Raw genomic sequence first — 14,878 nt, 5'->3', positions numbered from 1 at the left:
ACATCGAATAGATCTCCACAAGAGAGGGGGATAACTTTGTGTTGAGATCCAAAAAGAGAGAAGAAGCCATCTAGCTACTAACTGTGGATCCAAAGGTCTGAGGTAAACTACTCACACTTCATCGGAGAGGCTATGATGATGTAGAAGCCCTCCGCGATGAAGGCCCTCTCCGGCGGAGCTCCGGAACAGGCCCTAAGATGGGATCTCGTGGATACAGAAAGTTGCGGCGGTGGAATTAGGTTTTTGGCTCCTGTTCTGTTCGTTTGGGGGTACGTTGGTATATATAGGAGGAAGAAGTACGTCGGTGGAGCACCGAGGGGCCCACGAGGCAGGGGGCGCGCCCTAGGGAGGGAGGCGCCCCCACCCTCGTGACCGCCTCTCTGATGCCTTGGCATAGGGTCCAAGTCTCCTGGATCACGTTGGGTGAGAAAATCACGTTCCCGAAGCTTTCATTCCGTTTGGACTCCGTTTGATATTCCGTTTCTTCGAAACACTGAAATAGGCAAAAAACAGCAATTCTGGGCTGGGCCTCCGGTTAATAGGTTAGTCCCAAAATTAATATAAAAGTGAAAAATAAAGCCCAATATAGTCCAAAACAGTAGATAGTATAGCATGGAGCAATCAAAAATTATAGATACGTTGGAGACGTATCAGGCATCCCCAAGCTTAATTCCTGCTCGTCCTCGAGTAGGTAAATGATAAAAAGAGAATTTTTGATGCGGAGTGCTACTTGGCATAATTTCAATGCAAGTCTTCTTAATTGTGATATGAATATTCATATTCGAAAGATTCAAGACAAAAGTTTATATTGATATAAAAATAATAATACTTCAAGCATATTAACAAAGCAATTATGTCTTCTCAAAATAACATGGCCAAAGAAAGTTATCCCTACAAAATCATATAGTCTGGCTATGCTCTATCTTCACCACACAAAGTATTTAAATCATGCACAACCCCGATGACAAGCCAAGTAATTGTTTCATACTCGAACTTTTTGAAAACTTTTTCAATCTTCACGCAATACATGAGCGTGAGCCATGAATATATCACTATAGGTGGAATAGAATGGTGGTTGTGGAGAAGACAAAAAGGAGAAGATAGTCTCACATCAACTAGGCGTATCAATGGACTATGTAGATGCCCATCAATAGATATCAATGTGAGTGAGTAGGGATTGCCATGCAACGGATGCACTAGAGCTATAAGTATATGAGAGCTCATCAAAAGAAACTAAGTGGGTGTGCATCCAACTTGCTTGCTCATGAAGACCTAGGGCAATTTGAGGAAGCCCATCATTGGAATATACAAGCCAAGTTCTATAATGAAAAATTCCCACTAGTATATGAAAGTGATAACATGAGAGACTCTCTACTATGAAGATCATGGTGCTACTTTGAAGCACAAGTGTAGTAAAAGGATAGTAACATTGTCCCTTCTCTCTTTTTCTCTCATTTTTTTTGTTTGGGCCTTTTCTCTTTTTTATGGCCTCTTTTTATTTGGGCTTCTTTGGCCTTTTTTATTTATTTTTCGTTCGGAGTCTCATCCCGATTTGTGGGGGAATCATAGTCTCGATCATCCTTTACTCACTGGGACAATGCTCTAATAATGATGATCATCACACTTTTATTTTTCTTACAACTCAACAATTACAACTCGATACTTAGAACAAGATATGACTCTATATGAATGCCTCCGGCAGTGTACCGGGATATGCAATATGACAATGATGGACTGTGTCATAATAAACGGAACGGTGGAAAGTTGCATGGCAATATATCTCGAAATGGCTATGGAAATGCCATGATAGGTAGGTATGGTGGCTGTTTTGAGGAAGGTATATAGTAGGTGTATGATACCGGCGAAAAGTGCGCGGTATTAGAGGCTAGCAAAGGTGGAAGGGTGAGAGTGCGTATAATGCATGGACTCAACATTAGTCATAAAGAACTCATATACTTATTGCAAAAATCTAGAAGTTATCAAAGCAAAGTATTACGCGCATGCTCCTACGGGGATAGATTGGTAGGGAAAGATCATCGCTCGTCCCCGACCGCCACTCATAAGGAAGACAATCAATAAATAAATCATGCTCCGACTTCATCACATAACGGTTCACCATACGTGCATGTTACGGGAATCACAAACTTTAACACAAGTATTCCTTAAACTAGACAATTCCCCACGCGTTGCTGCGGGAATTGGTGGCAATATGTTTAGATGATACTTGGTTTAATGCGACATGGATATTTCAATTAACAATATGAGCATGAAAATACAAATATAAGATATTTATTGTACTTTATTCGTTTATTGTTGCAATGTCCTGTAAATAAGTAGCATAATGTTGGTTTATAGTTTGTTAGAGTCGTCCACGCGGTTGTCTTCTTCATCGAGGAGAATTTGGACATGTTTAAATCCGTTCTTCATGTACTCAAAGATGTACTTGGTGGACCTGAATGGATGTTCCTGGAGTAGCTTTGTGATATTGTCTTCACGTGCGTCCTCTTTCAAAGTGATCCATGTTGCGGATTTGGTGGTGGCATTTTTCATGTCTGCAATAGCCTCCATGTACTTCTTGTGAGTTTTTCTTGATGCATGCGTTGATGAAGAGGGTAGAACATTCTTTGTTGTGTAATGTTGCATCCTGTAGAAAAGTATGCGGGCAAATTGTGAAATATCATACATGAAACCGGCGAAATAACTTTGCATGTAATAGACATACCTTTTGCCTTGTTGCTGCTTGTCCATGTATTTGACAATAGTGAAGTTTTCAGTGTGAGAAAATATTTGCTTGTAGATATAGGTTGTATGGGAGGGGGGGGGGTATTATATAGTTGGACTACAACCATAAGAGTTTTTAACCAAAGATGTTTTAGAAATGTTTTATACACTATTAACTGAGCAATGAATGTATTTATAGTGTCTAACCGAAATATTTTTTAGTAACCTTTAATACAGAATTAACCGAGCAATGAATTTTTAGAAACTTGCAATTGTGACTTACACTGTGATTGTAAGAACAGCCATTTGAGGTGTTAATGTAGGAATAAATATTTTACATGCATGCACGATTGTACAGTTTACAAAAAAAATATTATGGCCCATTTATAGGAGTGTATCCATTGTTGGTAAGCACAAAATTGCAAATATTGCCAGAAAACTTTGAAGTCGCTTGCATGAAACCAAAAGTACCCATGAGTAGACATCTCGGTTACAATATAAAGGTAATGGGTATGAGAACATTCTCGGTCACAATAGAAGTTGAGCAATAAAAAAAAATATTGTTGTCGGCTGGCAGTGTCAAAGCGCTGTGGAAGTTGAACATTCTTGATTATTTGTCTTTTGGAGCACTGTGGAAGTTGGCTGTATGAGCATTGTGGAAGCTGCTTGTATGAGTATTGTGGAAGTTGCCTACATGAAGTGTGATACATAGTATTTTTAGAAATGCAACAATTATTAGAAGTTCCAAATGTTTGAATATAAAAACAGAGGTACATAATATACAATACCTTTGTATGCACTTTCATTTTAGTCTGTCTTTTCATAGTTGTTTGCTGCATTTTTATTGTCTGCATTGGTGGGTACAGAAAATATTTAGAACTGTATATATGAACAGAAAAATTCATTGGCGAGATATTCAACTATAGGTAATGGGAAGTAATACATACTCTCACTCTGCTTTTGCCTTTTCGAAAGAGGACTATCTGTGCTTTTTGAGCTGCATTGAGAAATTTGATTGCATTTATTAGGAAACTAAATAAGAAAGTAATATTATAGGTACAGGATTGTTAGGATTGCATTGGCAGGAAACTAAACATAAATAAATCCTTTGTAGTGGATGTGAGTGTTGTGAAGCATTAGACAGGAAACTAAACAGAGTTGTTTGGCATCATCCTTGTGAGTGTTGTGATACCTGTTAGAGTTGTTGGCATCATCCTTGTCAAAATCAATCCTTCTTTTTACTTCGGAACTGATTTGAATGTACATTAAAAATAAGAAAGTACGTTTATAAGAGGAATTGAATAAGCATGGAGGTTAGTAAAGCATTAGACAGATGAACATACAAAACAGAGCAATTATTAGATTTACCAAAGAAAAATTCTAAAGGTTGAAATGTTTAATCTCAACTTCGCTTGGAGGTTTGTGAAGCATTACACACATGAAATTCTATGTGGCCAAATTTACCTGGATTCACTTTCCTTTGTAATGATAGGTGTGCGGTTATCACTTGGAGGTGTATTGTTCAAGGGGGCCTCTGGCTGCTGTGCACTTGGACTGAAAATAATATATATAATGCTCATCAGAGAATATGGATTTAATGTTTTGTCAATATATTTTCAAAATTTAAATTGATAAATGGCCAGGAACCTCTCAGCATTTATGACAGATGAAGTTGGTGCAAGGTTATCTTGTGCTGACTGAAAAAGCTTCACATGTCAAGTTAATAGGATGATATATGAAGGTAATGAGTATCAAAAAGTTCTTACCTTTGAAGCAGTTAATAGAGGAACCGATTTGGTATTGTCCACGGGGAAAGTTTTTTTCAGGACATTTTATAGGGTACTTGGCAGTTGAATCAATATTCATTCCTATATAGAATAACCTTTCTTTACCAATGGCTTTATCCAGGGAAAGCACCTGATCCACAGCATCTATTTTCATGTTCATAGAAACTTGCTCAACATGACGCTCAACCAAGTCTTCAGCTACTTTATTAAATGCAACTGCATCTAAACTTGTTGAGCTATCTGTTAGTGTAAGGGGGAGCTTATACCTGAAGGATTGTAGAATTGTTAGTGACATGAATAAGAGAAAAGCAATTTATAAGGATTAGATTTAGGAAGATGTATGGTACATTGGGCATGGAACAGGAAATTGGCAGGCGCATGTTGGGGTATCTGACATGTTGTTGTAATCTTTTCCACACCGCTTGCATGCTTTGTAGTACCATTTGACTGATGGTATAATGGATGTCACCTTTGCAATAGTACTGAATGTTGCTCCTCCCTTGTGGAAGAAAAGGTTGGAGCATCAATTATATATTTTTTGGATAGAGATGTTTTAGAAAACGAACTATCTCGAAAAGTACTGACCTGAAAAGATGTGGTTGGCAAGGTAGATATTTGTTCAATGGTATACAGCTTGCCTGCTGCTTCAAGTGGAGATAGATGTGCGACTTTAGGGAGATTCTTTTGTAGAGTTGGAAATTTCCATTGGTAGCTTCAAATTATTTTGATATAATCTATTAGTATATTGTAGTGGCGAACAAAAAAATTAGGCAAATGGCAATGAGGGAGGTGGAGAACCTGCTGCGATAGTGTTGAACTTCAGGTATATTGAGGTCAAGATACACCTGTGTTGCCGAACTTGAAGATCCTTGTATTGTACCTATAAGATTATGTGGTTAATAGTATATTTAAATAAATCCTTTCATTTTTCCTTGAAGCAAGCTCGTTTGATAATTCACCTGTAAACTTCTGTGAAGTTGCAGTTATACCAGCAAAAATAGCTATCACAATTCCTTCTAGAGATTTTTTAAGTATTGCTTCTTCATCAAATGATTCTCCATGTTTGCCCCATAGAACTACTTCTTGCGTTTGTTCATTGGAAAAGCAAGGTATACTTATAGAATTGCAGGAAAAAGGGTCTTTGCGGAAGAAAATAAGTGGCATCGTTGCAAGAAAGACATACTCTAGGTTTCGGATTTTTATCTTCCGAAGTTTGTTCTGAGATGTTGGGGTAGCATAATCGTATGGACTAACATCACTTATTACTCCAATAATATCTGAACGGACAAATTATGTATAGGAAGTTAATAAGCATTTTAACTGTTAGGAGAGAAAATAAGGAACCACAGATTACCTAGGAGTGGTTTTGAATCAATTGCTTTTCTTGGCAGCTGATCAAATGGACAAAAGTTGAAGGAAACAGTAGGTATATTTGCTCCTCTTGAGTGCAATGCATGGACCTTTGTGTCATGTTTGAATTGCAACATGTAGTTCTGATGGTGGTAGACATATGATTTGCTTTTGTTATCAATAGCCACAATATCTGAAATAATGTAGACAGATCCTTCTGATAGCAATCCACGAAACTGTTTTTCATATTTTTTGGGCACACTCATCTGTGCCATGTTGCCCTGCAAACAAATGAAATAATTAAATGTGATATGTAAATTTAATATCATTGTGAGTACAAATGTGAATGTGCAATTTGGAGCACACAATTACACTTACATCTTCATCTAAGAGAATGCCATCAATGCTTAGCAAGCCATCTCCATATCTGGGATTAATTATTTTAGCATCCCAAAGCCTTATCAGGCGTGCAAAGACCCTACAGTTTTGCTGTCCTGAAGTGATGCTTTTAAGTGCTGTACTTGACTCCATATCTCAGATATCTATGAATGAATAATAAGACTGTTAGGAAAAAACTATGGTATGCTAAAAATGTTTAGAACATATCTCGGAAATTTGAGGCATATCATAAAATACCTATCAGTTCTAGGTTCTATGCCTATTTATTTGACGGAATACCTCAGCATATACTACATTATGTGTGCAATGTTCATAAGAAGTTTTCAATCAGAACTCGCAATCCCTCTGGTGATGTAACTCTTGAAAATGCTACATATAATTGACCATGGGAGAAAACAGGAGATGGCAAGTAGACACCAACTCGGTTCAGTGTTTGGCCTTGACTTTTGTTTATTGTCATAGCATATGAAAGGCGAACAGGAAACTGGTGACGCCTCAGTTTGAAAGGCCACTTAGACTGAGCTGATGTAGTGACAATTCTAGGAATATATACTCTTGAACCTATAGCTTTTCCTGTTATGATTTGTCCTTCTGTTACACGGCCTGTTAGTTGTGTAACAATGAGTCTAGTGCCATTACAAAGCCCTCTTGATGGATCAAGATTACGAAGTAGCATGATAGGAACAACGATTTTCAAATGCAGCACATGGTCTGGAAGACCAGGTATCTCAAGCTTGTTTAGAAACTCAGTCGGATATAATGCCTCTAGAGTAGAATGATTAGGGCAGCCGTCATCAATTGAATCTGCACTATAATATGACATTTCACTTGTTGGTAGCTGAGAAATCATTCTGGCATTTATTTTAGAAACAACATCATTGGTGGGTGCAAGAATTGCACGATCACACAAATATGATGTATTGTTAGCAGATTCACAGCCTAAGTCATAGACAAATGAAATCAATCCATCTATATTTCTAGACTCTACGGACAAAAGGAGATACTGGGGTATCTCTATAAATATGTTGTTGGGGTCATTTGGAATAGGAATAAAAGGCTCAGTGCCATTTCCAACTCGTAATAGCCACTCAGCAAAATTCCGTAATGCTTCTCTCTTTGAGATGGACAGAGATGCTGAGGAGAGCCTCATATTTTCATTCAATTGAAGAAGTGTGCACTGGTTCCACAAATAAGAGTTAACAATGCAAGATTTTAAAATCTGTTGTCTTGTTGCATTTTTTATTACCGGAAGTGTTTGACGAAAATCCCCACCAAGAACTACAGTGATGCCTCCAAACTGCATGTCTTCAGCATTAGGTCTAGTATCTGACATTATATCCCTGGGAGTGCGGTCTAGTGCTTCAAAACAATATTTATGGTTTACCGGTGCTTCATCCCAAACGATAAGAGATGTATTTTGAATAAGTTCTGTCAGGTGTGTATCTTTCTTTATACTACACATTGAATTCTGAGAAATTTCTAAAGGGATTTTAAAACGGGAATGTGGTGTTCGACCTCCTGGGAGCAATAGAGAAGCAATTCCTGATGATGCAACTGCCAATGCAATTTTCCCTTGACTTCGTAACGAATACAGTAAAGTAGTCCATAGAAAAGTTTTTCCAGTCCCTCCGTATCCATAAACAAAGAACGTTCGGCCTTCATTATTTATTGCAGAATTATAAATAGCATGAAATACATCCTTCTGGTTGCTATTTAGCTTTGGAATATTATCATTCAAAGTGGATGTCATGTCTGGAATATCATAGCTAAGCTCATCAAGCAAAATTTGGTTTTGTGAAGAAGCATTTCCCATATCATCTGGTAGTGGCAAATTAAAATGGGATAAGCAATATCCAGAATCCCTTAGCAATTTATCAAGCTCAATGAGAAGACAGGATGTCACGTACAAATGTAGTGATGAATTGCTTGTCAGAGAAGGACCAGGATTCAACCGATGTGCTATATCTTCAGACATTGGTGATGCATGTTCTTCAAAAAGTTTGATAGGATTTGTTACATCACAAAAAAGCAGCACGGTAAAAAAAAGCTGACGTAATTGAAATGGTAATGCCCACTGAGCTGCACCTTTTAAAGCGTTCGACCACTCTCGGTCATCACCTAGGAGACCTAAAGCTTCACATGCAGCACGAAATGTGGGATACACTTGGCCTGATATAGTTCGAATATCAGTGAAGGATGTTGGGCCTTTATGAACGTGGAGCAACATCCGCAAGTAGAATAATTCCCCTTGTGAAGGGTTGACATGTGCAATTCGGGCAATTTTATTATGAGCACCTCAACGAAAACTCCAATATTTCTCTTGTTGGTGCCATGTCCAATATTCAGGAAATTCTATGTAGGTGTATCATCGAGCCTCGGTGTGTTGCACATTAGCCTCTAACTATGCAGTCAATTTAGTTGCCATATTTTTTGGGTCTTCAATTACTTGTTCCAGATTATCATCTTCAGAGAAAATTACATTATTCTCAAGAGGAAGATGAACAGGGAGCCTTTCTACAGAAGGTTCTGTATGGTGAATATCATACTCGAACAAACGCCAAGCAGCATCATTTGGTGTGACACAACGACACTCTAAATAGTTATCAATTTCATTAATTGTCTCAGTCGACGAATCTGATGACGTAGACTTGGAGTAGAGGCCAATTCTAGCACAATCAAATCCTTTTGTAACATATTTGAAAAGATATTTGTGCATACCATCATGATTAACCTTTTCTACATTTATGTGGGCTTGATACTTAACCACCAGATCAACATTATGAGGAACAATGTATCTATTATCAATGTCAACTTTATTTTTTCTAGCAGTTATTCCGTTGTTTGGTCGGGCATATTCAGTAAAACCGTTCTCCCGGATAGTGGTTTGCTCACAGAAATCGTTCGGGTAAAATTTTGTGCACTTTCCTTCTGACATGCATGGGGAAAACTGGTTGAGAGGGCCCCAAGGGCCATGGACCATGAAAGAAGATATAGCTTCATATCCAATTGGGTCTTTCACAGGATCTGGCAATTGAGCAGAAATAATTGAATTTATCTTCTGTGCATCTAAGGGGGCTTCTTTGGCTAACCATATAATTATATGAGCATGTGGGAGGCCACGTTTCTGAAATTCAACTGTGTAGATAACTACAAGAAAGTACAATATTTTTAATAACTGACACAAAAGTTTGTTGTGCAAAGGAAATAAGGTTGGGGAAAGTGCTATTACCCACATTTATGGGACCGAAGAATTTTTCTTTTTAATATCATCCATCAACATATCAAGCTTCATTTTGAATACCCGGTTGACAATATCTGGACGGTCAGATGGCTCTTGTCCTGGAATGGAGGATAAAGCCTCCATAACTTCAGGCCAGGCAGCATTTGATGTGAATGTCACAAATAGATCTGGGCAACCATATTTTCTACAAATAGCGATGGAGTCTTGATAGTTTTGGTATAAATAGCGAGGGCCTCCAGTAAAGGAGGATGGTAATATAATCCTCTGCCCAACAGAAGAACCGGATGCAATACCTCTTGATACAAAATTTGCCAAAGAACTAAATGATGATGATCTGTATTTACTCTGAAAGCTAGGCTTGCGGTAGAATCCAATACGGAATGTTTCAACACAACAATAGCCATCCACAAAGTAAGCCTGTGTTAATCTTTTGCATCGTAATGGAGTATTGAAGTCATTTGGCCTATCATGCAACCTATATGTGTAGTACTGTAGCATCGTGACTTTTTGGCGCTGATTGGCTGAAGTGCTTGATCTTTGCCGGTACATAAGCTCATCATGGTAGCCATCTTCTCCATATGGAAATAACAGAGGATACTGCATGGACATAAACTTGGGGTGTTTCTCACTAATTCGTTGTAACTGTGATGAATGGTCTTGTATTATAATGTCTCATCCTACATTAGATGACCCAATATCACCAACCACTAATCCAACAACCTCAGACGCAACTGGAGCACTATAGATGTCTCCATGGGCATCAGGTTTGCCATATATCCTGATTGTTAAATGGTCACAATCACTCCCAGCTAATCTTTGACTTGCTGTCCTAAACAGCTCGACAATGGGGTTATGTGTGTTCAACATTTGTATGAGCGACTGAACAATGTCTTCGTTAGCTTGGAATGAAGAGCTCGAAGACGAAGCAGAGCGTGAAGACGAAGCAACATTTATTCGGTTTGAAACCTCACGCTCAGTATCAAACATGTATAACTGTGCATATTCTGGTCGTTCCCCAGTTGGTCTCAAAGAACCAATGCGGTGACAAATCTGCCCACTAACCTTGAAAACATATGGGCCTCATCCATCATTTATGGTTTCATTAATTTTAGCTCCCATTGAAGTCATTGCAAACATTGTATTGTACTGCCTAATATGTTTAAAGAAGTGACTGGAGAGTGTTCTGTCCTGGGATGTCAGTAAATCCAAGAGGGGTTGAGGAGGAGGATCATATGGCCGCAGGTAAACTTTTCCTCCCTTGCAACACAAATTATATGTTGGATCTGGAGTATGTCTTTCTCTGCGTAGTCGCTCATCATACCAAAACAGAGCACCACAGTGTTTGCAAGAATGATGGGGACCTCCAAGGTTTAAGGGTTGAAATATAGTTCCTGAAAGATAAGCCGCGAAGAGTGTTTTTTTGTAAATGTAGTCATCCCAAAACTCTTAGGCGTGAACTGGAATGTGGGTAGAATCTTACGGTTATGTGCAAAGACCAGATTTTGTGTGTGTGATGTCGATGTGGATGATTCTTCATTTGTAGGTTGGTGTGATGTTTGTTTACCTCTAGAGGCTGTTGATTTATACATATGAAGAAGTAGATGGTGAAATAAATAAGACATGTCATACGGAAGATAAAATATTCGGAGAAATATAATGTGCCTAACAAACCTCTTTTTTCTTTTTTAGCCATGAGTTCCATACGCATACGGCGGTTCTGAGCAGCAACATACGGGTTTAGTCGAGGAGGAGGATTAGGTAATGATGGACGAGTTTTTGTCCAACTCGATTATGCGAAGAGTTTTCTGCATTATCCATGTCGGAAACTCTAGCAGAAGTGGGGGGCGGGGGGGGGGGGGGGGGGGGGGGGTGAAGAGACTAAATAACACTCTCACCAAACCTTTGTAAAATTCTTAAGAATGTTAGATGCAGGGGTTGAATGCAAGGCATATGGATTCCCGTACCATAAACAAACAACAATTCAGAACAGGGTAAATAAATAGAATGCATAACTATAAAAAAACAAAACTTTAGAACAGAGAAAGTTAATAAATGCAGTGCTAAGTATTCAATCTAGCCAAACTAAATTGAAATAATTAGTGATGTATGGAATAGTATGTACCCTCTAGGATTGGATGTCTGGCTATGTAGCGACCGTAGAACAACCAAGATCACTACCCCGGTGTCCAAATCGCCTAACACCTGAGGATTAATAGTTTTTTTATTGAACCACTATATGTCATGAGGCAAAATTAACGAAGCATACCAAAATTCAGAAATCGCAGTTAACTTCAGATAATAATCAAGAATACATGGCAACATCATTTACCTATAGGTGCCGTAAATTCCAGGCTCTTCCGTATGCAGCTGGGGAAGAACAACCAAGATGGGGGCCCTGGCGTCCAATTCGTCCAGTACCTGAGGAAGTCCAACATTGTGATTCAACTTGCAATATGGCACAAGGAAGGTCGAGAAGGATAGGGAAGGGAGTTTCTCACCAGTGGTACGGGTATGAGTGGTATGGCAGAAGCCCACCACGATTGTTACAAAGTGAGTTCAGGTGGAGCACCGAATTTAAAGAGGAAACCATCAGTTTCTCCTGCAGAGATCGTGGGGAGAGGAAGTGAAGCATCAATCACTAATGACCAGCAGCTAAAGGGTTTAAGTGATGGCATCGGAGAAGATAAACAGCATGGGCCATTTGGAGCATTGGGCCGCAAAGGCGTTGATGAAGTGGGCTGGGAAAATTGAGGACCTCCAGCTTCAGAAGCCTAGCGAGCAGATACTCAAAAAAAGAAGCCTAGCAAGCAGCAGTGAAGTAAATGCAGCGATGCTCACCTCACCTTTGAATCGGGCTCCTCATCATCGACTCGCCGCGGAGCAGAGTGTACAGAGTGGACGGTGACCATGGCGGGCAACCCGCGTCCCAACTACGCCTACACGCACGGAGCTGAGGAAAGTGTGCCATGAGGCGGGGCGATACGCGAGCGAGGAGAGCAGCGCGTGGTGTGCAGCGGCGGCGGCTTCAAGGTGGGGCCGGGAGTCAGCCTGGCGGCGGCAGAGGAGGCGTACAGGGGTGGCGACGGGCATGTTCGCCACACTGGATGCGTGGGGGTCGTGGGCGCAGCGGAAGGAGGGAGAGGAGGTAGCGCGGCGCCGGCGCTCTGCCTATGGCGCGGCGGAGGCATGGCTGGTGGGCAGGGTGGATGGCACATGTATGGCCGTGGGCGCCCTGGGCGAAGCGGGAGGAGGTGCCCGGAGGAGGGAGCGGGAGGATGTGCCCGGAGGAGCGAGAGGAGGCCGGACGGGCGCCGCTCCGGTGGAGGAGCACTTCAGATTTGGTGGGGCGGCCGACGCGGCGGACAGCCGGCGCTCTTCGTGCGCCCGCGGCGGAGGCATGGGTGGGCGCAGCTCCATAAGAGGAGTGGATGGGAGGGAGGAGAGGAGAGGAGGAAGCGCGCCGGACGGGCGGCGGTCCGGTGGTGAGGCGAGGCGGCCATGGGCTCAGCGAGGAGACCAAAGGGAGGAGGAGGGGCGCTGCAGATTTGGGGGCAGTGGGCCGGCCGCCCGTGCGGGATGGGGAAAGGTTGGACAGCGGCTGCTGTGAAGCTGGAAAAAGAAACAGTTTTTCTTTTCTAGGCGGGGTGAAAAAGAGTGATTGGTTGATTTTGCAAACTAATTGATGATGTGGCATATAGATGATGTGGATAGTGTGCATGTTAAGAGAATAGGTAGAAGTGGGAAGCAACTTCTTAAGAATGTTAGATTCACAACTACTCAACTAGCATGACTCTAATATTATCACCTCCATATCGCAAAACAATTATCATGCTTCAATCTTTTCTTAGTATTCAACACACTCAAAAGAAAGTTTCACAAATCTTGAATACCAAGCATATTATTATTAAGTAAATTACAATGCTATTAAGAGACTCTCAAAATAATTTAAGTGAAGCATGAGAGATCAATAGTTTCTTTAAAAAAATCCACCACCGTGCTCTAAAAGATCTAAGTGAAGCACATAGAGCAAAATTATAACGCTCAAAAGATATAAGTGAAACACATAGAGCAAAACTACATAGCTCAAAAAGATATAAGTGAAGCACATAGAGCAAAACTACTTAGCTCAAAAAGATATAAGTTGCGACGCCCGGATAGTTAAGCTACAGTAAACCCCTGTTAATGGTGTCATGTCACCACATTACTGTTGCTAATCCTCACTTGATCCAAATCATTGTTCAGAATTCGAATTCAAATTTAAAATTAAAAATTCAAATTTGTCAAACATGGAAACTAAAATGTTCAAAGTGTGGAAAATAATCCCTGGATATTTGTCATGTTCAAACCACATTTTTATAAAGTTTTTAAATGCCCCTTGATGAATAAAACAGGGGCTAAAACAATTATTAAATACTTTTAAAATGATAAACAAATGTAAGACTATTTTATTGCAAAATTAGTTGTCACAGTAATCGTATTACTAACACTAATTTAGGGGCTAGTTGTATATTTTACAAAAAAATAAAATGAAAAGAACTAATAGGAAACAAATAAATTAAATAAAGTAAAACAAAAACAAAACAAAACAAAAAAAGAATGAAGAGAGAGACCCCCCCTCCCCTGGGCCTTTAGGCCCAACAGGGCTACCAGGCCACCCACAGGCCGGTCACCCCCACTCCCCATATCCCGCACCCCCGTGACCTAACCACCCCAACGCACCCACGCCCCCCACTCTCTCCCGTTCCCCACCCCCTTCTCTCGCTGGATTGGATTGGGGATGGGCCTGATCTCGCACCCGAGCCGCCGCTCCCCTGGAGGCCGCCGCCGGCACCGAGCACCGCCACCCCCGGCCTCCTCCGCGCCTCTCCTCTCTCTTGCGCGACGCTCGCCTGAAGCCGTGGCCTCGACTCGTCGCGGACTCGACCCTATCGCCCTCGGATCCTGGCGCCGTCGCTCGGAAAACCGCTCGCCGACCAGGACCACCTCGTCGGACTACCTCCATCATCGACCTCGTCCCCGTCATCCTCCTTGCGCCCGCTGCCATTCTCCCTACGACCACCGTGAGCGCTCCCCTCTGCCTCCCCTCTCCTCCTGTCGGACGCCATCCGCCGTGGCCATCCGTGCCGTTGCATGGGCCATGCCTCACTCGCTGCTCCTCCCGCTCATGCGCCGTCGCCCCTCGCCCGTGCGCTCGTCCGCGCGCCTGATGTCGTGCCCGCCCACTCGCGCTCACGCGTCCCGCACCGCAACTCGCGTGGCCCGCCTGCGGTGGCCTCGTCCGTCACAGCCCCGCGGTCCCTGCTCGCCGCTCTGGCCACGGCCTGGCCTAGCGCATTCGCTCGCCGCCGTTGTTGTACCCCGCCTCCACCCACGCCGCCTG

The 14,878-nt window shown here is 41.6% G+C and overlaps 1 protein-coding gene across 7 annotated transcripts; it reads right to left on the bottom strand.

The window, feature by feature from the left end:
* Positions 1 to 3,668: 3,668 nt before the first annotated feature.
* Positions 3,669 to 13,086, bottom strand: LOC123061434 (uncharacterized). Of its 7 annotated transcripts, XM_044484539.1 has the most exons (17): positions 12,337 to 13,085; positions 11,997 to 12,097; positions 11,828 to 11,916; positions 11,621 to 11,700; positions 11,170 to 11,215; positions 10,979 to 11,071; positions 9,491 to 10,889; positions 6,237 to 6,400; positions 5,863 to 6,139; positions 5,468 to 5,785; positions 5,307 to 5,388; positions 5,094 to 5,220; positions 4,856 to 5,007; positions 4,369 to 4,774; positions 4,186 to 4,275; positions 3,914 to 3,970; positions 3,669 to 3,718 (listed from the first exon to the last, which is right to left on the bottom strand). In XM_044484539.1, exons 8-14 carry the CDS (start codon positions 6,387 to 6,389, stop codon positions 4,405 to 4,407), a joined length of 1,479 nt encoding a protein of 492 aa, XP_044340474.1. In that variant the 5' UTR covers positions 6,390 to 6,400; positions 9,491 to 10,889; positions 10,979 to 11,071; positions 11,170 to 11,215; positions 11,621 to 11,700; positions 11,828 to 11,916; positions 11,997 to 12,097; positions 12,337 to 13,085; the 3' UTR covers positions 3,669 to 3,718; positions 3,914 to 3,970; positions 4,186 to 4,275; positions 4,369 to 4,404. The 7 variants fall into 7 exon arrangements, with proteins under 7 accessions (XP_044340474.1, XP_044340475.1, XP_044340476.1 ...); XM_044484540.1 differs by lacking the exons at positions 9,491 to 10,889; positions 10,979 to 11,071; positions 11,170 to 11,215 and having other exon boundaries at positions 4,369 to 4,427; positions 4,488 to 4,774; positions 12,337 to 13,084; XM_044484541.1 differs by lacking the exons at positions 9,491 to 10,889; positions 10,979 to 11,071; positions 11,170 to 11,215 and having other exon boundaries at positions 4,369 to 4,418; positions 4,488 to 4,774; positions 12,337 to 13,083.
* Between the last annotated feature and the right edge of the window lie 1,792 nt (positions 13,087 to 14,878).

The sequence above is a fragment of the Triticum aestivum genome, chromosome 3A (genome assembly GCF_018294505.1).
Source record: "Triticum aestivum cultivar Chinese Spring chromosome 3A, IWGSC CS RefSeq v2.1, whole genome shotgun sequence".
Classification (NCBI taxonomy): domain Eukaryota; kingdom Viridiplantae; phylum Streptophyta; class Magnoliopsida; order Poales; family Poaceae; genus Triticum; species Triticum aestivum.
The sequence above is the reverse complement of the archived record's forward strand: the minus strand, read 5'-3'. Positions and strand labels throughout refer to the sequence as shown.